Here is a 22,230-nt window from a genome sequence, read left to right on the forward strand (position 1 = left end):
AATACGGTATGCACTCTCTGATAAATGGTTATTAGTGCAGAAGTCTGGAATACAGGAAGAACAACCAATGAGCTTTATAGGGATTACTTACAGGAATGTGGGTGAGGGGTTACTTACAGGAGCAGAAGTGACTCATGGGTAACTGCATCAGCAAAAGCTCACCCCAGCATAGGTGACAGCTCACCAAAGCCAGAATGGGGACCACACTGCACAGCCTGCAGGCAGCTCAACAGGTTGGAGAGTGTCTCCCTCTGGCAGCTGAGGTAGTCAGAGTCTCTACCAGACAGCTTACCCAGACTCTCGGTAGTCCTTACTGCTTATGTATGCTTGGAGAAGGAGGGGCCTAGTGTATCTGGTCAGTTCCAGGGCCTTCCTGAAGCATGCGAGTTGTTTGCTTTATTGAGCTTAAGGATCTTTGCTGTGGGGTGCAAAGTTTCAACTCCCTTAGAACATGTTGTGTCTTAACAGCCTTCCCTCCAGGATGGGTGGTTTATCTAAACACCCTCTTTCTCACCTATACTACTGTAGAACTTGGTATAGGTGAGCACCTATCTATCTCTGAGCACCTTCTCTATCTCTGTCTTTTCCTGGGAATTACATCCAGGATCTTATGCATGCTCAGCAAGCACTCTGTTAATGAGCTACAGCCCCATCCCTCTTTTACTTAGAGGAAAGGTCTTCCTAGATAGCACAAGCTAGCCTTAAGCTTGCAATCTTTCATGACATCCTGAGTAGGTCAGCTGACCATCCAACCTTTCCTCCATCTACAAGCATCTCTAACTCTCCCATTCTCTCTACCTCCACTTCTCTTCCTGATTTTGTTCCTCCCCCTCCTCATTCTATGTGAGTTTCTGATTTTTCTCTCTCTTCCACACAGGGTGATTCTGGAGGTCCCCTGGTATGTGGAGGTCACCTCCGAGGGCTCGTATCATGGGGTGACATGCCCTGTGGATCAAAGGAGAAGCCGGGAGTTTACACCGATGTCTGCACTCATACCAGATGGATCCAAAACGTCATCAGAAACAAGTGTCTGTGACAGGAGACATCCAGTTCTCACCTACAACCCCCCTGACCCTAGCTAGCTCCATATTCTCTTTCCCTGAAACCCTACCCTGCTCTCAGAGCCTTCAGATGTCCAACTCTGACTCTGGTACTTAATAAATGCAGTGACACAGAACACTGCTAAATCTACTTTGCTAAATTGTTGCACCCCAGGGAGATTGGAGGATACAGGCTACAATCCTACTCCATGGGTGTGGTTAGCAGATGGAATCCCAGTGTGGCCACTTACAGTCTGGGCACCCCTGGGAAGTGCTTTTCTTTAGAGTGTGAATGCTCTCATCTGTAAAATTGGGATAATATTGGGGCTGGAGCAATGCTCAGTGGTTAGCAGCACTTACAGCAAGAATAAGGAATAAGTGTACATTCAATCCTACCAGTAAAAGGCACACAGTGGGTGCCTTTCTTTATTCCATTTCTGCTTCTTAGAAGCCTAGCTTTGCCCACTGCTCCAACCCAATTTAATATCCACCTTGAATGACTCTCCCTCAAGCTTTTGTAGTATAGTAAAGGTGAGAAGGCTACAGCCCACCACACCAAAGAGTCCTTTCTCTTGAGTCAGAGACCAAGAATGACTCTTGATGCAGATGCTCAACAGTAGAACGTTTTTTGTTGTGGTTTGGTTTTGTGTTGTGTGTGTGTGTGTGTGTGTGTGTGTGTGTGTGTGTGTGTGTGTGTGGTGACTGGCCTTAAACTCACAGAGATCCACCTACCTCTGCTTCCTGGGTGCTGGGAGTAAAGGCATGAGCAACTTCCCCCAGCTTCATCTCCTTATTTTTGCTGCTGCTAAAGTGACTTAAGTAACAAACACCATCTTGTCTCCACTCCATGACAGCTTAGACTCTTCTCAGTCCTCTAACCACCTCCCCCAACAACAGCCCAGTGTGGAGGACATAGTGTTTTTGAAGGCAAAAACCACACATATATCTGTATTAGCTGAGAGTCCACATAACCTTGCAACGTTTTTGACAAAATATAGTCATTATTTCAGACACAACATGACAATTAATTTAGATTTATGCATTTTTGGTTATTTTAGTTTAAGTTTAGTTTGTATAAAATATTAAGTATTTTGGTGAATACATCTGGAAGATGGTCAGGGTCACAGAAATTCCAAATGTGTTGCCAAGATGGGCATGACGTGGTGGCGCACACCTTTGATCCCAGCACTCAGGAGGCAAAGGCAGGCGGTTCCCTGTTTGAGGCTACCTTGGTCTACAAAGTGAGTTCCAGGGCAGCCAGGACTACATAACAAACAAACAAACAAACAAGTGAAAGGATTATAAGGTTGTGGTAGGAGTAAGAGTGATGGCAGACAAGGATCATAAAGGACCTCAGATACCTGGAGGTCATAGGAAGACATGGAAGGTTTGAGAGCGGGCATATGTGCAGTGAGACAAAGGGGAGAGAGCATAACTGTGGGGTGTAGGAGGCATTTTGGATGGTGGTGCAGGGAGGGAAGAGGTGGACCTGGAACTGGGGCAGGTTTGAAGAAAGGCGTCTGGGTGTGGAGGTTGGGTGGGTGGCACTGCAATGAGGGAACATCCTGGGTATGGGAGTCCCTGGAGACCACATCAGACACTGAAGGCTGGGATCTGAGGCAAAGTACATGACCTGTGCTGGGAAGTGAATTGGAAGCTTTGTACATGTTGAGCAAGTCCTCTGTGAGAGCTTCAACCTAAAAAAACAACAAAAGACTAACTTTATGGTCAAGTCACAGTGGGGAAAAGGAAAGCTGACATTGTGGGAAGAACTTGTGACAGCCAGAAAGTCTCAGCAAATGCAGTCATGAAACTGGCCAGAGTCACCAAGAAAAAATCCAGAAAATGGGTGTCACTGTCCCCGAGTGAGGAGCTGTCTTTCCAAGGTGGATAACAGGTATGGTGAAAGTAGCCTAATCCAGCCACACAGGCTTGTCACCTCACGTCTTAGTTAGGATTACTGTTGCTGTGATGAAACACTATGAGAAAGGCAGCTGAGTTAAAAAACATTTAACTGGGAGCTCCCTTACAGCTTCACACAATGAGTCAATGACCATCATGACAAGGGAGCAGGGTGGGAGGCAGGCAGGCATGGCGCTGGAGCAGAACCTAAGAGCTTACATCTTAAAGTTCGAATCAGAGAATGAGAGTGGGTGTGGCATGGGGTTTTTGAGACTTCAAAAGGTACAGAAAGAGTCCACAGTCTGGGTCCAACTGTTCTTCACACTGAAAGCATCTTTCAACGCATCACCTTTTACAAGTGAGTGTGGAAAGGTTTAGGATTCACCCCTGGGTGTAAATTGCTTTTTAAGTAGAATATCCACACATTCAATTTTTACTCATATGACAAAAAAGATCTCTCTCTCTCTCTCTCTCTCTCTGAGTGTGTCTGTGTGTCTGTGTGTCTGTGTATCTGTGTGTATGTATCTGTGTATGTGAGAATGCCTATGGATGTGAATTCAGGCGAGTATGTGCCAAAGCTCTCTTGTGGAGGTCAGAGGACAACTCAGGGATCACTTCTCATCTTCCACCTTGCTTGAGACTAGGTCTCTTTTTCACCACTGTGTTGCCAGGCTGGCTGACCATTGAGTTTCTGTGGATTCTCTTGTTTCTGTCTCTCATCTCACCAGGTGTGCTGAAATTATGAGATATGCTGCCATGTCTGAGTTTACTCAGATTCTGTGGGTTTGAATTCAGTCTTATACTTGTATAGCAAGTGTTCTACCCCCTGGGCCATCTCCCACACCCTAAATAAATTTCTTTTGTTTTTCTTTTCCTTGCCGTGTTGGGGGTGGACCATCCAGCTTCAAGCCTACTAGGAGAGCACTCTATACCAAGCCATCCCCCCATCTCTCTTAATACATAATTTTTGAGTTTGTAACTATAAACATCAAGTTTATATATAGTATTAGGATATTTGAAAAATGCAAGAGCAGTTCATATTGTAAAGTATAACGTGCTTGGATAAGAAACTTTACAGAATGTCTGGATTTTTGGTCTAAAAACTAAATGACTTCTACAGTAAGTGTGTTCTTTTCAGGAGTGAGATTTAAAATGTTTGATTAACTTAGTTTGTAAATGGGACAAAATAATATTGTAATGGTCTCATAAGTATGATTTTTGAAGAAATCTCCAGAAGACTCACAAGGGAATAATCAATGGTACAGTGCTTATCCATAAACAGAACTTTTGTATCATGAAAAAAATCACCCCAATTCTCAGAGAATTTACTGAAGAGGGGGAAGAAATATCTCAAGAGCCAGAAAGTGTGGAGGAGTGCTTTTAAATAGTGTGTTCTAGACTTGACATGGTAGCTGCACTGATGAATTTGTGGTAGCTGTGGTTACCCTGTATGAGATCTCTACAAGATCAAGCTCATCGATCTTACACCATGGGTGGGAGGGGTGTTCACAACCCTAGCTCTAGCAGCAGCACTATTAGCATTTGGCAGCTGCTGGGGGAGAAAGAGTTAGGTTCTGTTGGGCGATGGTCCCTAGCAAATTGCTTGTGCTCCAACGGATGGCCCCATACTATATCCATGCAGGCAGCATTGATCAAACTCAGTGGATTATTAAAAACAAACAATAACTCCCTGATCAACCAGAGGGCACCATAACTCCAAGGAAGGTTGCTAGCTTGAGGACTTCCCCCATTCTCTTGGTACTCACAGGCTTGATACTATTCCCAATATTTCTCTCCCCTCTTCATCACCATGTCTCAGCCCCCAACCCAAGAGGAAACCCCTGCTCCAGGCCACACTGACTATCAGAATTCCAGGAAGACCACCCACCTGTGAACTTCCCTCACTCTCATGATGCCCTCCTTACTATTCCCAATCCCACCTTTCTTCATCATCTTTGTGTCCCAGCTGCTAACTTGGGTAGAGAGCCCCTGCCTGACTGGAAGCCAGGTTGGCTGCCTGGCTCATGGACCTCCTCAACTCTCTTCCCCCTCTGCCTTATCCCCAGTCTCCCTCCACCTTATCCCCAGTCCCCCTCCCCCTCCTAATTGTTGTGTCCTAGCCTCCAACTGCGGTGGAGACCCCCTGCTCAATCACAAGCCACATCACCCACAATACCAGAAAAGAAACAGAAACCAAAGAACAAACACCCATTTAAAAAGACAAACTCAGAAATTAGCACCTAGACCTATAATCACCACAAACCCCAATCCAGATGACTGGATGCCAGTGTTAAGAACACAATCAATAAGAGGCAGGACAATATGTCTCTATCAGAACACAGCTATCCTACTACAGCAACCTCTGAATATTCCAACACAGCTGAAGCACAAGAAAAAGACCTTAAAACCAACTTTATGAAGATGATAAGTATCCTTAAAGAGGAAATGAAGGAAGCCCTTAAAGAAATGCAGGAAAACACAAAGAAAAAAATAGAAAGAAATGAATAAACCCCTTTAAGAATATCAAGAAAAAACAAATAGTTGAAGGAAATGAATGAAACAGTTCAAGACCTAAAAATGAAAACAGAAGCAATAAAGAAAACAAAAATTGAGGAAATTCTGGAAATGAAAAAATTTGAAATTCGAACAAGAACTACAGGGACACACTTTGCCAACTGAATACAGGAGATGGAAGAGAGAATCTTAGACATTGAAGATATGATATAAGAAATAAATACGCCAGTCAAAGGAAATGTTAAGTTTAAAAAGGACCTGACACAAACTCTCGAGGATACAAGAAGACCAAATCTAAGAATAATAGGAATAAAAGAATCCCAGCTCAAAGACCCAAAACACATTTTCAACAAAATCTTAGTAGAAATTTTTCTTAACATAGGACATGCCTATAAAAGTACAAGGAGCTTACAGAACACAAAAATAGATTAGACTAGAAAAGGTAGTCTTTTCATCACTTAATAATCAAACCACTAAGCATACAGAACAAAGAAAGAATATTAAAAGTTACAAGATAAAAAGAGCAAGAACATACAAAAACATATATATATATTAGAATTAGACTTTACTTCTCAATATAGACTCTAAAAGCCATAAGGGCCTGGACAGATGTCCAGCAGACTCTATGAGACCACAGATGTCAGCCCAAACTATAACATCCAGCAAAACTTTCAATCACCATAGATGGAGAAAACAAGACATTCCATAATTAAATTGAATTTAAACAATATCTATCTATAAATCCAGCCCTAAAAAATATACTAGAAAGAAAACTACAACCCAAGAAGATTAACTATACCTATGAAAACACAAAAACAAAATAACAGGAATTAATAATCATTGGTTATTTATGTGCTTCAATATCAATTAACTGAATTGCTCAATAAAAAGACATAGACCAACAGCTTAGATGCTGAATCCATCTTTTTGCTGTATACAAGAAACATGTCTCCATATCAAACAGATATTACCTCAGAGTAAGGGGTTGGAAAAAGTTTCCAAGCAACAGACCTAAGAAGAAAGTTAGTGTAACCATTCTAATATCTAACAAAACAAACTTCAAACTAAAATTAATCAAAAGAGACAGGAAAGGATGTCATATTCATCAAAGGAAGAATACACCAAGATGATGTTTCAAATCCTAAAATCTATACCCTAAACACAAGGATACCTACATATGTAAAAGAAACATTACTAAAACTTAAATCTCTCATTGACACTCACACATTGATAGTGAAAGACTTCGGCACCCCACTCTCCAATGGACAGGCCATACAGTCAAAACCCAAAATGAGAAATACTGTAGCTAACAGATATTATAATCCAAATGGCCCTAACATAAAAGAATCCCAAACATAAAAAGATCCCAAAATAAAAGAATATGCTTTCTTCTTATGAGAACTTTCCCCAAAATTGATCACATACTCAATCACAAAGAAAGTTTCAACAGACACAAGAAGACTGAAATAAGCCCCTGCATCCTATCAGACTGCCACACATTAAAGCTGGATTTCACCAACAGAAACAACAGAAAGCCTAGAAACGCATGGAAACTAAACAACTCCCTACTGAATCAAAACTGGATCAAGACAGAAATAAATGAATTAAAGACTTTCTAGAATCTAATAAAAGTGAATAAACAACATACCCAAACATATGGAACACAATGAAAGCAGTGCTAAAAGGAAAGTGCATAGCATTAAGTAGTTACGTTAAAAAAAAAAAAAAAAAAAAAAAAAAGCGAAGTTGGAGGGCTTTCATACTAGCGACTCAGCAGCACATCTAAAGCTCTAGAACAAAAGGAGGTAGTCACACCCGAGAGGAGTAGATGGCAGGAAATAATCAAACCGAGGGCTGAAATCAATAAAATAGATGCAAAGAGAACAATACAAGGGATCAATTAAATGAATGAAGAATTGGTTCTTTGAGAAAATCAACAAGATAGACAAACCCTTATCTAAGCTAAATTAAAAATGAAGAATTCAAGTTCACAAAATCAGAAACACAAGAGGGACACAAGAGTAGACACCAAGGAAATCCAAAGAATCACTTTTATGATTAAAAACCTGTATTCCACAAAATTGGAAAATCTTAAAGAATAACTTTCTTGATAGATAGATACCACTTATCAAAGTTAAATCAATATCATATATACAATTTAAATAGACCTATAACCCCTAAGGAAATAGAAGCAGTCATTGAAAGTCTCGACCAACCAGGCCAGAGTTTTTAGTGTAGAATTCTACCATATGTTCAAAGAAGAGCTAATGTCAATACTACTCAAATTACTCCACAAAAAAAGAACAGAAGGAACATTACAAAATTCATTTTATGAAGCCACAATTACCCTGATACCTAAACTACACAAAGATTCAACAAAAAAGAGAATTATAGACCAATTTCTCTTATGAACTTGGATGCAAAAATACTCAGTAAAATATCTGCAAACCAAATCTAAGAACACATCAAAAATACCATCCACCAAGTAGGTTTCATCCCAAGAGATGCAGGGTTGAGTCAACATATAAAAATCAGTCAGTATAATGCATTATATAAACCAACTGAAAGAAAACTATGATAATCTCATTAGATATCAAAGACAGCCTTTGACAAAATCCAACACCCTTCATGGTAAAAGCATTGTAGAGATTAGGGAGACAGAGAACATACCAGACATAATGAAGGCAGTCTACAGCAACCCTCTAGGCAACATTAAGTTAAATAGAGAGAAACCCAAAGCAACTCCATTAAAATCAGTAACAGACAAGGCTGCCCACTCTATATCTATTCAATGTAGTACTTGAAGTTCTAGTTAGAGCAGTATGATGACTGAAAGAGATCAAGAAGATACAAAGTAGAAAGAAGTCAAATTATTGTCATTTGCAGATCACATAGTAATACACATGAGCGACCTCAATAATTCTACCAGGGAACTTCTCATATAGCTGATAAACAGCATCAGTGAAATAGCTGGACATAACATTAACTAAGAAGATCAATAGCCCACATATATACAAATAATAAATATGGGCTGAGAAAGAAATTAAAGAAACAGCATATTTCAAAATAACCACAAATAATATAAATTATCTTGGGGTAACTCTAACTAAACAAGTGAAAAATTTGTATGACAAGAGCTTCAAGTCTCTGAAGAAAGAAATTGAAGAAGATACCAGAAGATGGAAAGATCTTCCATGTCCATGGTTCAGTAGGATTAACTTGGTAGAAATGGCCATATTACCAGAAGCAATCTTCAGATTTGACACAATCCCCATCAAAATTCCAACATAATTCTTTATAGACCTTAGAAGAACAATATTCAACTTCATATGGAAAAACAAAAACCCTAGGATAGCTAAAACAATCTTGCACAATAAAGGAACTTCCAAAGGCAGCACCAGCCCTAACTTCAAACCGTACTTCATAGCTACAATGATAACAACTGCATGGTATTGGCATAAAAACAGACAGGATAATCAATGGAATCAAACAGAAGACTCAGACACAAACAAACCCATACACCTACAAAGTTTTGACAAAGAAGCCAACATTATATAATGGGGGAAAAACATCTTCAACAAATGGTGCTAGCTTAACTGGATGTCTGCGCATAGAAGGGTGCAAATAGGTCCATATCTATTGCCTTGCACAAAGCTCAAGTCCATGCGTCTCTAAGACCTCAACATAAAACTGGATACTCTGAATCTGATAGAAGAGAAAGTGAGGAATAGCCTTGAACACATTGCTACAGGAGACAACTTCCTGAACAGAACACCAATGGCTTAGACTCTAAGATCAACAATTAATAAATGGGATCTCATAAAACTGAAATACTTGTGTAAGGCAAAGGGCACAGTCAATATAACAAAACAGCAAGCTACAAAAGAAAAAAGACTTTTACCAACTCAGCATCCAATAGAGGTCTAATATCTACAATATATAAGGAACTTGAGAAACTAGACATGAAAAACCAAACAATCCAATTAAAAATGGGGTACAGATCTAAAGTGAGAATTCTTAACAGGGGAATTTCAAATGGCGAAGAAACACTTAAAGAAGTGTTCGGCATCCTTAGCTATCAGGGAAATACAAATCAAAACTACTTTAAAATTCCCTCTTAACATCTATCAGAATGGCTAAGATTGATAACCTTAAGGGTACGCCATCCTATCACAAGGACACTTGCTCAAATATTCCCATAGAGGCTTTATTCATAATAGCCAGAAACTAGAAACAACATAGATGTCCCTCAACCAAAGAACAGATAAAGAAAATTGATATATTTACACAATGGAATATTGCTCTGCAGTGAAGAAGAGGAAGAGGAGGAAGAGTGAGAAAGAGGAGGAGGAGAGGGAAAAGGAGGAGGAGGAGGAGGAGGAGGGATGGGAAGGGGGAGGAAGAGGAAGAAAGAAGATGAGGACTTCACGAAATTTGCAGACAAATGGATAGAATTAGAAAACATCACCCTGAGTGAGGTAATCCAGACCCAGAAAGACAAACATGGTATGTACTCACTTGTAAGTGGATGTTGGCTGTTAGGTAAATGATAATCATGTTATAATCCACAGACCCAGAGAGGCTTAGTAACAAGGAGGGAATTAAGAGAGAACAAACACATGGATCTCCCCGGGGAGGGAAAATAGAATAGGTTTTGTTGGTGAGCTGAGTGACAGGTGAGGCCGGGAGCAGACACAGAGACACAGAGCCATTAGGCAGAGAGAAAGCCTAGGTTGGAGGTCTCAGTCGGTTCCCCTGCTTGCAGCTTGGAGCTGGGAAGGGGACCCCAGGGACATAGGAGAGGAGGAATTGTAGAAGCCGGAGGGGTAGAGGATACCTAGAGAGCATCACCCCATTGAATTAGCGACACAGGGCTCATCTTAGTTAAGATGCTTCACAGAGACAGAAGCAGTCTGTGCTAGGTCGTATATGTTATGGTTGTTGGATTGGCATCTTGTGGGGACTCCTGACAGTAGGAGTGGGGGTGTCTCTGACTCTTTTGCCTGCTTTGGAGACCCTTTTCTCCTATGGGGTGGCCTCGATTAGTCTTGATTTGAGGTTTTGTGCCTGGTCTTACTCTATCTTGTTGAGTCATGTTTGGTTGATGTCCCTGGAAGGTCTGGTATTTTCTGGGTGGAAGCAGATGGAGATGGGGAGAGGAGGTGAAGGAGAGAGGAGGTGGAGGAAACTGGTGGAGGAAGGTGATGCTATGGTTGGGGTGTATTATATGAGAGAAGAATAAATTTTAAATGTTTTTAAAGAAAAGAAACAAGACATTGGGAGGGAGTATGAGGGATCTGGCAGGAGCTAGGGAGGAAGTAAGAGTGAATGTGATCAAAATACATTGTACACATGAATGACATTCTTAAAAATAAATTTAAATATATACTTTTAAAGATCTCTAGGGGTTAGAGAGATGGTTCAGCAGTTGAGAGCACTGGCAGCTCTTACAGAGGACCTAGGTTCAATTCCCAGCACCCGCATGGTAACTCACAACTATCTGTAACTTCAGTTCCAGGGGATCCAATACCCTTAGATAGACATACATGCAGACAAAACACCAATGCACATAAATAGAAATGAATCAATAGTTTTTTTTTTAAAAAAAAGATCTCTCTAAAAGTCAGGAGAGACGGTTCCTCAGTCAAGACCACTGGCTGTTCCTCCAGAGGACCTGAGTTTGGTTCCTAGCACCCACATGTTGCCTCACAACTGCCTGTAATTCCAGTTCTGGGGAATGGGGCATCTTCTTCTGGCTTCCATGGGCACCTACATGCTGCATATACACACAAGCTGGCAAAACACTCATACACATTTTTAAAAAAATCACTGATTAAAACAACTGAGGCATTATGTAGCTCAGTTAGTATTCATGAAGTCCTGGGTTTGATCCAGAATACTACATCAAACAAGTTGTGGGGTACATACAACCTCAGCACTCAGGAGGTGGGGTCAGGAGGGTCTCTAGTTCAAGGCCATCCTCAGCTGTGTAGTGCATTCAAGACTAGTGTTGACTACATGAGAACTTATCTCATAAATATAGTAAAATAAAATAAAATGCTGGCTTTTACCTAATGTGGTGGTTCATACATATAATCCTAGCCAAAAATTAAAGGTCAGCTTGGCCTATGGCATAAGGTTTTATCTCAGAAAACAAAAACAGGAGCTGAGGAGACCACTCAGTAGGTGAAACCCCTGCTGTTGAGCCTAATGACCTCAGGTCGGTCTCTGAGAGCCACATAGTGAACAGAGAGGCCTGAACTCCTGCAGGTTGTCCTCTGACCTCCACTCGAGTACGGCATGTGCACACATGTGCAGGCAGGCAGGCACACACACACACACACCCCAAATAAAATATATAAAATGATACATAAAGTAATAAATAAATATAATATAAAACAATTTAAAAAGTAAAACATTTAACAACTGTAAGCTGAACTTAAAAGACCATATAAGTGAGGAAAAAACACTGAGAGAAATAAGTGGCTGATTTTATAGCTATTTAATAGCATCAAACCTCAAGGTGGGTTTTGTTGGGTTTTTTCCCTATGCAGTAGAGCCCACCTCAGGCTCTGACACCTCTATTGGAATCTGCACATCTTCATGACTGTCATTTTGTGTGGAAAAAGCTCATGTCTGTCATGAGGCTCACAGATCTGGGCTCCTGCCTCCCTGTGGGAGACCTGGAGAATCAAAGTGGGCATGTTGACAGAAAGAGAAGCCAGGATGCAGAATAGGGCAAGTGAGGATGCCAGGTGGTAAAGATCAGACAGGGAGGGGTGCTGCTCTACTCCCCATCCAATGCCCCATTTCTCAAAGCACTAGGAGCCACCCACCACTGGTCCTGGCTCTTGGCCTCTTTTCCATTAACAGATTGCCCTGCCCAATTGTGTCATCCGTGTCTGGCTGTGCCGGCTGGACCAGGGCACCTAGTGGGGGCAGCCTGCTTCCTTAGCACTTGCTGACCCTTGGCCTGAGACCTAGTATAAGGGGTGGGAGTTGATCATGGGATTTCTTCTACAAATGGCCTTGTCTCCCTTGCCCCAAATGACAGGGAGAGAAGTATAGGGAGAAAGAAAAGGACAGAGAACCAATATTCAGAGACATAGGCATGAGGGAGATGAAGATGAGAGAGACAAGACAGATGGGGAGACAGATAAAGACAGGAAAAAACCCAGGCAGACACACAGAGAAAAAGAGAGAGATAAGTAGAAAAGGGAAATGGTACAAAGACCAAGAAAATCAGTGTCAGAGAGACAGATGCATAGGAGGCAGGGGCAGAGAAACATACAAAAGCAGACAGAAACAGCAACAGAGAAATAGGGAAAACACACTGACAGAGAGACTCATTGGATGCCAAATCTTGACAGACTCTGAAAGGTTCCATGAAGGCTGACAGCTAGACCACAGGTAGAAGAATTTTAGAAAACATAGCTGGACAGATGAGAAAGGAGCTGTAATGAATGAGTGAGTGTGACTGGGGAAAAAACGAACATTAGAAATCCTTGCTTGGGAAGAGTGCCTGGGAGCTGGTGAGATGCCAGGTGCGAGGAGGGCCCAGCCTGCGCTGAGGACCCCTCCCCATCCTTGGGGCCAGGGAGGGAGGGAGTGGCACTCAGCACTGGGTTGGGGGTGGAGGGGAGAGGAGGCAGGAAGAGTGAGTGCCGGGGCCCAGACTGACAGGAACCTCACTGCCTGGGAATGTGCCCCAGGGACCAGTGGGTGGTTATATCACCAGGTGCCAGAGCAGAGGAGGAGGTGGTGGCTGGAAGGCTCAGGCCAGCTTGAGAAGTCTGCAGCTATATTGGGAGTCAGACCCCACCACCCACTGCCCAGGGAACAGGGGCAAACTGGCAGTGAGGCCTGGGGAAGGGTCTCAGCAGGTAAGGAAAGAGAGGGAACCTGATCTGGCTCAGTCTTATCTTGGATTCACCCCATCTCTCCTTGCTGTTCACACTTACAGAGACTGTAAGATGCTGGCAGTCCCTCCCCTCCACTGCCGGTCCCTGGGTGCTAATGGTGAGGCAGAGGCAGGGACGGTGATGAAAGTGGAACACACTCCCAGAATCACCTAGGCCTCTCCAGAACCACCTAGCCTCGGCCTCTATTTCTTACCAGGTGCAGCAGTCATGGCAAAGGCAGGACACCCCTGGAAATGGGCAATGGCTACCCTGATCACAACCCTGGTTCTGGGGATCTCAGGTAACCAGGGTCCCCTAAGTGTGTGGGGAGGACTGCCTCTGTGGACCACGGGGTGTGTCTCCAGGACCAGGTGAATGTGTGTTTGTGCCTCTGTGGTTACACAATTAAATGTGGGCCCCATGGCTGTTTATGTATTGTGGAGAAGGGAAGAGCTTTTATGTTATTCATTTATTATTATTTCTAAGACAGAGTCTCACTGTGTAGCCCAGGCTGGTCTAGAACTCACTATTTAGTCCAAGCTGGCCTTGAACTTGTGACTTAATTCTTATATTTGCCACTGGAGAGGTAGAATTGCAGTTGTGTGCCATTGTATGTTTTTGCTGTTATTGGTTTATTTGATTTTTAAATTTGTCTTATGTATGTATTTGTAAAGATACTTTGCACTATGCATATGCCAGTGCCCAAGGAGGTCAGAATAGGCTTCAGTTGGAACTGCAGTTGCAGCTGGTAGTGAGCCATCATGTGGACACTGGGAATCACACCCAGGTCCACTGCAAGAGCAGCTGGTGCTCTTAATTGCTGAGCCATCTCTCCAGACACCTTATTTTTAATTCTTGAGACATAATCTTGTTTTATAGTCCAGGCTATCCTAGAAGCTGTTCTATAGGCCAGGCTCTCCTAGTACTCACTGTGCAGCCCTGGCTGCATTTGAATTCTAGGTGGTCCTCCTGCTTCAGCTTCCCAAGTTCCAGGATTATATACACTGTGAATGATTCTGCTTGGCTTGTGTGTCCTTTTCCCCTATTGAGTGACTGCAGATGGTAAGGACCCTCTGAGACTTGGTGGATAGTCCGGTGTCCGTACACTTCACTTCATTTTGGCACTGCAATTGTATGTGTGTACATTCCAGGTTGGTGCAGATGTTACTGCACATTTGGCCCTTTGTGTCTCCTCTGCACTCCAGTGTCTACATCTGGAATGCAGTACAACTCGGCTCATCACCCTGAAAATGCATGGCCTTCCTGTTTTCAGACAGCCCCTTCCAAGTGCATAGCTGTGTCTGTGACTGTATTTGTGATCCTGTGACAGTTGGAGCTTTATATTTGGGGGGCTGTGTGGTTGGGGGAGCTGCAAATGTAGCTGGATGTGTTCTCATGCCACTGTATCTGGGGTTCCTGACCCTGCCTCGAGAAACTGAGTGAGAAGTGACTGACCATAGCTACTGAGATGGTTTTCTTGCATTTTACCATGCTGGAAATTGAGATACAGATGTCCTTTAAGTGTGACATGTCAGCATGCCTGTGTCCATCCATACACACCAGCCTGTCACTCAGGTGGTTAGGTGGATGAGCTCCTGAGAGACTACCTGTCACTTGAGAGCAGGTACATTTGGACACAATGTATGTGCTTGTTCTTGGAATGTGCCCGTGGGTGCAGACAACACTGAGGCATCCCTTCTCTGGACTGTTAGCAGAAACGTGAACAGTGACTAGCCTGTGGGGAGTCAGAGGTGGGTATAGAATGCATACAGGTCTGTGAGAATTCAGAAAGTGAGCCTTGCGGTGCTCTTCCAGAGTCCCCCATTTTCTGTCCCCCACCCCAAACCCCACCCAAGAGCTCTGACTCTACCCACGGTTCTCACCAAATCCCTAGGCCAGGCTTGAGCCCCAGAGCCTTTTCACTAGGCTCCACCCACTTGCTAAAGTGGTCCCAGAGTTTAGCTCCACCTCCCTTTCTGAAGTCATGGTTCTTTGTGGGACTCTTCACCCCAAGTGACCTTGCCTCACTTCTCCCTAGACTAATTCCAAGTCCCCAGCCTCTCCAGTCTTAAACTTGACATCCTAGTGCCCCAGTCTCCAGAATAGGTGGGATGACTGGCTTATGCCACTGTCTTGGCTTCTGACTCCACTTCTGGAAGTTAGGCCTCAATGCTCAAGCCTGGTCTGCCCTTAAGGGCTCTGTACCCCAGAGGGCCCTCCTTCTCTCCAAGTATTACCAGCTGATCTTGGAGATGTCAGGAATCCCTGGGGCTCACAAAGTCCAGGAAGCCCACTGGAGCCAGGATTCTCTGCTCTAAATCCCAACTTGCTGGCTGAGTTGCGGTTTCGGCTTGTTCTACAAGCTCCCTCCCTGTGGTCCTGGCTCTGCCCACACGGCTCTGACCCCACCCCTACAGATCTGGCCACACCTGACATGTCCTGACCCCATCCATCAATCCCTAGCTTCACCCCTACAGCTCTGTGTATATCCCTAGATCTTGGATAATCCCTGGCCTCCCCTCCACAGTCCTGATCCCAACTCCTTAGCTAAAAGCATGGGATATCAAGTCAGACAATTTGGTTGGTCCCAGTTTCTGACTGTAAGAGCACTCCAGAGTCTAAACCCCTTACGAGCCCCACCTCTAGACCCGTTCTCCATCTATTCTCTATTCCCAGAGCCTGCTCTTGCTGGTGATGTTTCCTCTTGTGACAACCCCTCTGGCAAGGAACCCTCTGGGGCCAACAGAGACCTCAACACCGATTCCAAGTCTGGGGAGGACACCCGTTCAGATAGCAGTTCTCGAATTGTGAATGGGTCAGACTGCAAAAAGGACGCACAGCCATGGCAGGGTGCCCTGCTTCTGGGGCCCAACAAGCTGTACTGTGGGGCCGTGCTGATTAGCCCACAGTGGCTGCTCACAGCAGCACACTGCAGAAAGCCGTGAGTGTGCCTGGAGAAGAGAGGGTGGAAGAAAGCTGGGAACAGGGGGCAGGAGAGGACAGAACTGGGGAGGGTATTGGGAGGAAAGACTGGGTGAGTTCATGGATAAACAGATGATGGGGTGAGTGGATGGATGAGTGGATGGGTGGATGAATTGATGGGTGGGTGGGTAGGTGAATGGGTGGGTGGGTAGGTGGGTGTATGGGTAGATGGATGAGTGGATGGGTGGATGGATGGATGAATAGATAGATAGATAGATTGATAGATGATATATAAATGAGTGGGAGGATTCATAGATAGATGGAAACAGAATGAGGGTGGAAAGATGGATGGACAGAAAGATAGAAGAACAGATGAGGACAACAGCATGGGAAAGAGGTAAACACTGGTGAGAGATGATCTGGGCATGGGAGATAGGGATAGGTGAAATTACAAACTAAAAGGGAGAGAGACAAAGAAACATTGCTATAGAGATAAGAAAATGAGTTAGGAGAGAGACAGAGGTGATAAAGATTATATAGACACATAGACACGTAGAATGGTTTGGTATGGAGCTGGGATTAGGACCTATGAAGATGGGGTTGGGAAGGGGCTGGGTATAGGGCTTGGATTGGAGACTGGGATGGGGTTAGAGTCAGGAAAAGGATTGAACCTGGCTAGGTTTGGAGATGAGGATAGTTGAATGGGGGTTGAGAGATGCATGCACATGGTTTTGGGAAAAGAGTAGTGTTGAGGTTGGGCACACATACATCGATGGCCTAGGGTGAGGTGAATTTAGGATTAGATCTAGAATGGTTAGTAGGAAGTGTCATGGGTGGAGAGAGAGAGACAGAGTTCACAGAGTTGGGACCAGGAATGGATATAGGACAAAAGGTATAGCTGGGCTAGTTTATGGAGTGAGGGATGGCTAAACACTTTTGGGTTTGTTTGTTATTTTATCATTATTTTGCTGTTTTTGAGAAAAGGACTCATATAGGCCAGGATGGCTTCAAACTAGCTATGCAGCCGAGGATGATCTTGAACTCCAAATCTTCCTGCCTTTATCTTCCAAGATCTGAGATTATCAGCCTGTGCCTCCACACACTGCTGGAATGGTTACGTTGGGTGCAGAGGATAGTTTGATTGTAGACAAGACATAGTTAGACTTCAGGCTGAAAATGCTCATGCTGACAGTTGCTGGAGTTGCAGTCAGTGTGAAAGATGGGATGCAGATAGGCTGGAGCTGGGAGCGAGATGGAGGTGCACACAGGACAGAAACTGATAAAGTTAGGTGTCGACTTAGGGTTGATTGTGGTGTAGAAATGGGTTTAAAATGGGAAGAGTTGGGATTGAGGCCTGAGTTGAGTTATGGATGAGGATGGGAAGGAGTGAGGTTGAAGATGAGTGGAACTGGGGTTGAAGATGGGTTACAGCGGGGAGCGATTGAGACTGCCTTGGATGGGGGAACAGAGTGCTGGGCTGGGAGTGATTATTGCCATATCCCTCAGAGTGTTCAGAATCCGTCTGGGCCACCATTCCATGTCACCCGTCTACGAGTCTGGGCAGCAGATGTTCCAGGGAATCAAATCCATCCCCCACCCCGGTTACTCCCACCCTGGCCACTCCAATGACCTCATGCTCATCAAAATGAACAGAAAAATCCATGACTCTCACTCAGTGAAGCCTGTCGAAATTGCTTCTGACTGTGCTGTCGAGGGGACCAGGTGCATGGTGTCTGGCTGGGGGACAACGAGCAGCAGCCACAGTAAGTACCATGGTTCCTCCTAATGCCTGCCCTTCCATCAGGATCTCCCCACGTAGCACAGGCTACCCGGAACTAGCCCAGACTAGAGCTGTGTATTCTCCTGTCATGGCCTGCCTAGGGCTTGGGCAGCAAGCTTGCACCACCATGCCTGGCTAGGCTCTCTCTCTTGTCCTCTGCCCATCCTGATTCTCTTGCTTAACAGATAACTTCCCGAAAGTCCTCCAGTGCCTGAATATTACTGTGCTCAGCGAGGAGAGGTGTAAAAAATCCTACCCAGGACAGATAGACAAGACCATGTTCTGTGCTGGAGATGAAGAGGGCAGAGACTCCTGCCAGGTAAGGGCTGGATGCAACTCCACTAATTCTGAAAATTACATTTATTTTACTTATGTGTATATACATATATCATAGTGTGTGCATGCAAGTCAGAGGACAACACATGGAAGTTAGTTCTCTTCTTCCACTATATGGGTTCCAAGGATTGAACTCAGGCCACAGGACTTGGAAGCAAGCACCTTTACCACTGAGCCCCTTTGCAGAGCATCAAGGGCCATCCTGATTGCCTGTGCTTTATTAAGCACTGGAACTCTTATTTTCACAGAGCTCCTGATCCAGGACACTCACATAGATTGAGCATCCCCATTTTGTTTTCAGTTTTCATATAGACAAGTTTAGAAAAGCAAAAAGAAGTGGGGCGTGGCTTGTTATCTCAGATATGTGGGAGGCTGAGTTAGGAAGAATGAAACCAAGGACCAGCCTAGGTTACAGAGTAAGTCTAAGGTTGGCCTGGGTGACGTACTGAGACCCAATCTCTAAATAAGTAAAAATGAGGCTGGGGGCATAGATAAGTGATAGAGCCCCTCCCTAGAGTCCTCCAGTGAGGGGCTGGGGGCGTGGTCAGTGGTAGAGCCCCTGCCTAGAATCCCCCAATGAGGGGCTGGGGGCATCGTCAGTGGTAGAGCCCATGCCTAGAATCCCCCAGTGAGGGGCTGGGGGCGTGGTCAGTGGTAGAGTACTTTCATGACAAGCTACAAGACTTGAATTCTATCTCCTGCCCCACAAAAGAGAAATTAAATAACTAAGGATATGAAGCTAACATTAATATTATATTTCATTTAATTCAACATATGTGGCCTCTCTATGTTCCCAGGTGACATTTTTTGGAATTTCATTAATATGTAACAATTATAAATATACAATTTACACCCTGCTTCTCATGATGCCTTTTATCCTGAAAATCCACTTCAGTTTGCTAGACATACAGCAGCTACCATATCATGTTCAGGTCTGGAAAGAGAAGTTGAGACTGCTCCCTGTGGTTAAATAGAGTGAACACCACACACACAAAGGTGCTGCATCTCAGGGCCCCTTTACGTAATGGCTATCACAGCTCTATTTATGTGGCATCTTCAAACATGTAATGTATCATTGTAACTGAATTCACTAGGTGACAGTTTTCTAACAAATGCTAATGAAACGTCACAAGGAAAGAAAAGAGAAAATTGTTTTAAGTATTTGTTAAAAGTGCATATAGAATAAATAGGCTTCATTGCTGGAAATGATGAAGAAGCAGACAAAAAAAAAAAACTCACAAAATCCTATGGTCAGGGCTGGAGAGATACCTCAGCTGTTAAGAGACTGGTCATTCTTCCAGAGATCTCAAGTTATGTTCCTAGCAGCCACATCTGTAACTCCAGCTCCAAGGGATCTGACATCTTCTTCTAGCCTCCTGTGGTACCTTCATTCCAATTGCATATACCCACACACACAAATTCACACACACACACACACACACACACACACACACACACACACAATTTAACCTAGTAGTTCTCAACCTGTGGGTTTCAACCCCTTTGGGGGTCAAACAACCCTTTCACAGGGGTCGCCTAAGACCATCCTAAATATCAAATATTTACATTATAATTGATAACAGTAGCAAATTACAGTTAGCAAGGAGCAACAAAAATAATTTTGTGCTTGGGGGTCACTACCACATAAAGAACTGAGTTAAGGGTCGAAGAGTCAGGCAGATTGAGAACCATTGATTTAACATAATAAAAAACAAATCTTTTAAAAATGTACAGTACAGTTTTTAAAAACCTATGTTGAAGAAACTTTTCAAGTGGGGCTCTTTCTGAAAGTTATAAGGCGTCACCAGAAAATAAGCCCAAGGGCCAGTCTTCACTGTGTTCACAAGGAGGGCTTCCTTAATGACATACATAAGCAGAGACTGTAAAACACCGTGGAGCCAGTCTCACACTGGCTGAGGAAACAGAAAAGTCATTTGCAAAGGTTGGGCTGGCTCAAAGAATGCAAAAGAATCCGTATTTCTTGGGCACAGAAGTTGTGTTGAAGAAATCAGTATATGAGCTGAGGTAGTGACTGGTGGATCCCTGAGGTTTGCTGGCCAGCCAGCCGAGGTGGATCAGTAAGCCCCAGGCCAAGGAAAGACTGTTTCAAACACCAAGATTGATAGTGCCTGAGGAATGGTATCTGAGGTTGTCTTCTGACCCCCACATGTACATGCACACAGGTATGCACGTGTACATACACAACAATGGTAAACACCTGCAAGATTGATATTACTAATAAAATCGCTGTGGTGGCTGATGAAGAACTGGCTCTGTGTCACATGACTTATAGGCATCCACTCATTAACACAGCCAGCAGCTATGGTGAGCCTTAGTTGACGGGCTCACAGAAGTTAACTGATGGACTCACAAAATTAGATGCAAAGATTTAAAGAAAACTCACTGAGAAAGCACCTGAGCCTGATGGCATAGGACTATCATTCCTGTTATTCAGAGGGTTGAGGCAGGAGGATCACAAGTCCCAGTGCAGCCTGGGATACATAGCAAGACCATGACTCAAAACAAAAAACAACAGCAACAACAAAAAACAAAAACAAAAACAAAAAAAGAGAAAGAATGAGAGAAGGGAAAGAGGGAAAGGAGGGAAGCAGAGATGGATAGATGGATGGATGGATGGATGGATGGATGGATGGATGGATGGATGGATGGACAAAAGGATGGATAGATAAAGGGGAGAGAGAGAGGAGACAGATTAGACATCTTGTGAGGAGAAATCAGAAGATGAGGAAGCTAGCAGAGACAGAGCTGGAGGAGGTTATGGTGTTAGCTAGAGTCTTGCTGGTAGGCTTTCTGCAAGCTGAACCTGAGGTAAGATACTGACAACATCCTCTCTCTCTCTCTCTCTCTCTCTCTCTCTCTCTCTCTCTCTCTCTCTCTCTCTCTCTCTCTCTCTCCTTCACTCTGTTTTACCTACATTCAATCCTGTTGGCCCTCTCACCCTGGCCTGCACCTGTTTCCCATGTCCCTTCTGCATTAACGGGTGGTACTAAATGTCTTGTTCCTTCTCATTTGACCTCACCACACCCCTGCCTCCCTCTGTGCCTCCATTCTTCCCTAACAGGGTGATTCCGGAGGACCTGTGATCTGCAATGGCAAGCTACAGGGTCTTGTGTCCTGGGGTGATTTCCCCTGTGCTCAGCCCAACAGACCAGGTGTCTACACCAACCTGTGTGAGTTCGTCAAGTGGATTAAGAACACCATGAACTCCAACTAATGAGCCACACCAGGAACCATGGAACCAGTGATGCCCAACTGCAATACGGAGCACTGTCCCTCTTTGAGAATGATGAAGATAATGACAGTCTCTCCAGACTTGCTCTATGTCTCCTGGCACCAAGATCACCATCCCCCATGGTGGACTGGCCCCATTTCTATAGCCAGATCCTAGAAACACTTCCTGAAATGTCTAGATTGGGTTGAAACCCATCACTGGCTATGGACCCATCCATAAACCCAGAGTTGAGGCGTAACCCAGATTTAGACCCCAAAATAAAAAATATGGGAAGTACCCCCTTGATATTTCTCATCCTGTGCCATGCAGCCCTGGGCAAGTAGATATCTTAGTTATTTTTCTATCACATAACAAGACAATGACACCATGACCAAGGTAACTTATAGAAGAAAGAGTTTATATGGGGCTTACAGTTCAAAGGGTTAGAGACCATGGCCATTATGGGGAGGAGCATGGTGGCAGTCAGGTGGGCCTGGTGCTGGAACCACAGAGCTCACATATTGAGATAGAACCACAAGACAGAGAGAGAGAGATAACTCAGAATGGCATGGGCATTTGAAACCTCAAAGCCCACTCCTAGAG

The 22,230-nt window shown here is 44.0% G+C and overlaps 2 protein-coding genes across 4 annotated transcripts in view; both read left to right on the plus strand.

The window, feature by feature from the left end:
• Klk6 (kallikrein related peptidase 6) overlaps positions 1-1,191 on the plus strand; it is an 11,378-nt gene extending 10,187 nt beyond the window's left edge. For all 3 annotated transcript variants that reach the window (XM_031386329.1, XM_031386331.1, XM_031386330.1), the window contains exon 7: positions 878-1,191. In XM_031386329.1, coding sequence (XP_031242189.1) covers positions 878-1,036 — 159 coding nt within the window. In that variant the 3' untranslated portion in view covers positions 1,037-1,191. The remainder of the gene's footprint in view (positions 1-877) is intronic.
• Positions 1,192-13,102: 11,911 nt separating this feature from the next.
• On the plus strand, positions 13,103-21,954 carry Klk5 (kallikrein related peptidase 5). Its single transcript, XM_031384293.1, has 6 exons — positions 13,103-13,339; positions 13,575-13,658; positions 16,034-16,298; positions 17,786-18,042; positions 18,245-18,378; positions 21,478-21,954. The coding sequence occupies exons 2-6, from the start codon at positions 13,586-13,588 to the stop codon at positions 21,628-21,630; spliced, it is 882 nt and encodes a 293-aa protein (XP_031240153.1). The 5' UTR covers positions 13,103-13,339; positions 13,575-13,585; the 3' UTR covers positions 21,631-21,954.
• The last annotated feature ends 276 nt before the right edge of the window (positions 21,955-22,230 follow it).

Source organism: Mastomys coucha, unplaced genomic scaffold, assembly GCF_008632895.1.
Source record: "Mastomys coucha isolate ucsf_1 unplaced genomic scaffold, UCSF_Mcou_1 pScaffold21, whole genome shotgun sequence".
Taxonomy (NCBI): domain Eukaryota; kingdom Metazoa; phylum Chordata; class Mammalia; order Rodentia; family Muridae; genus Mastomys; species Mastomys coucha.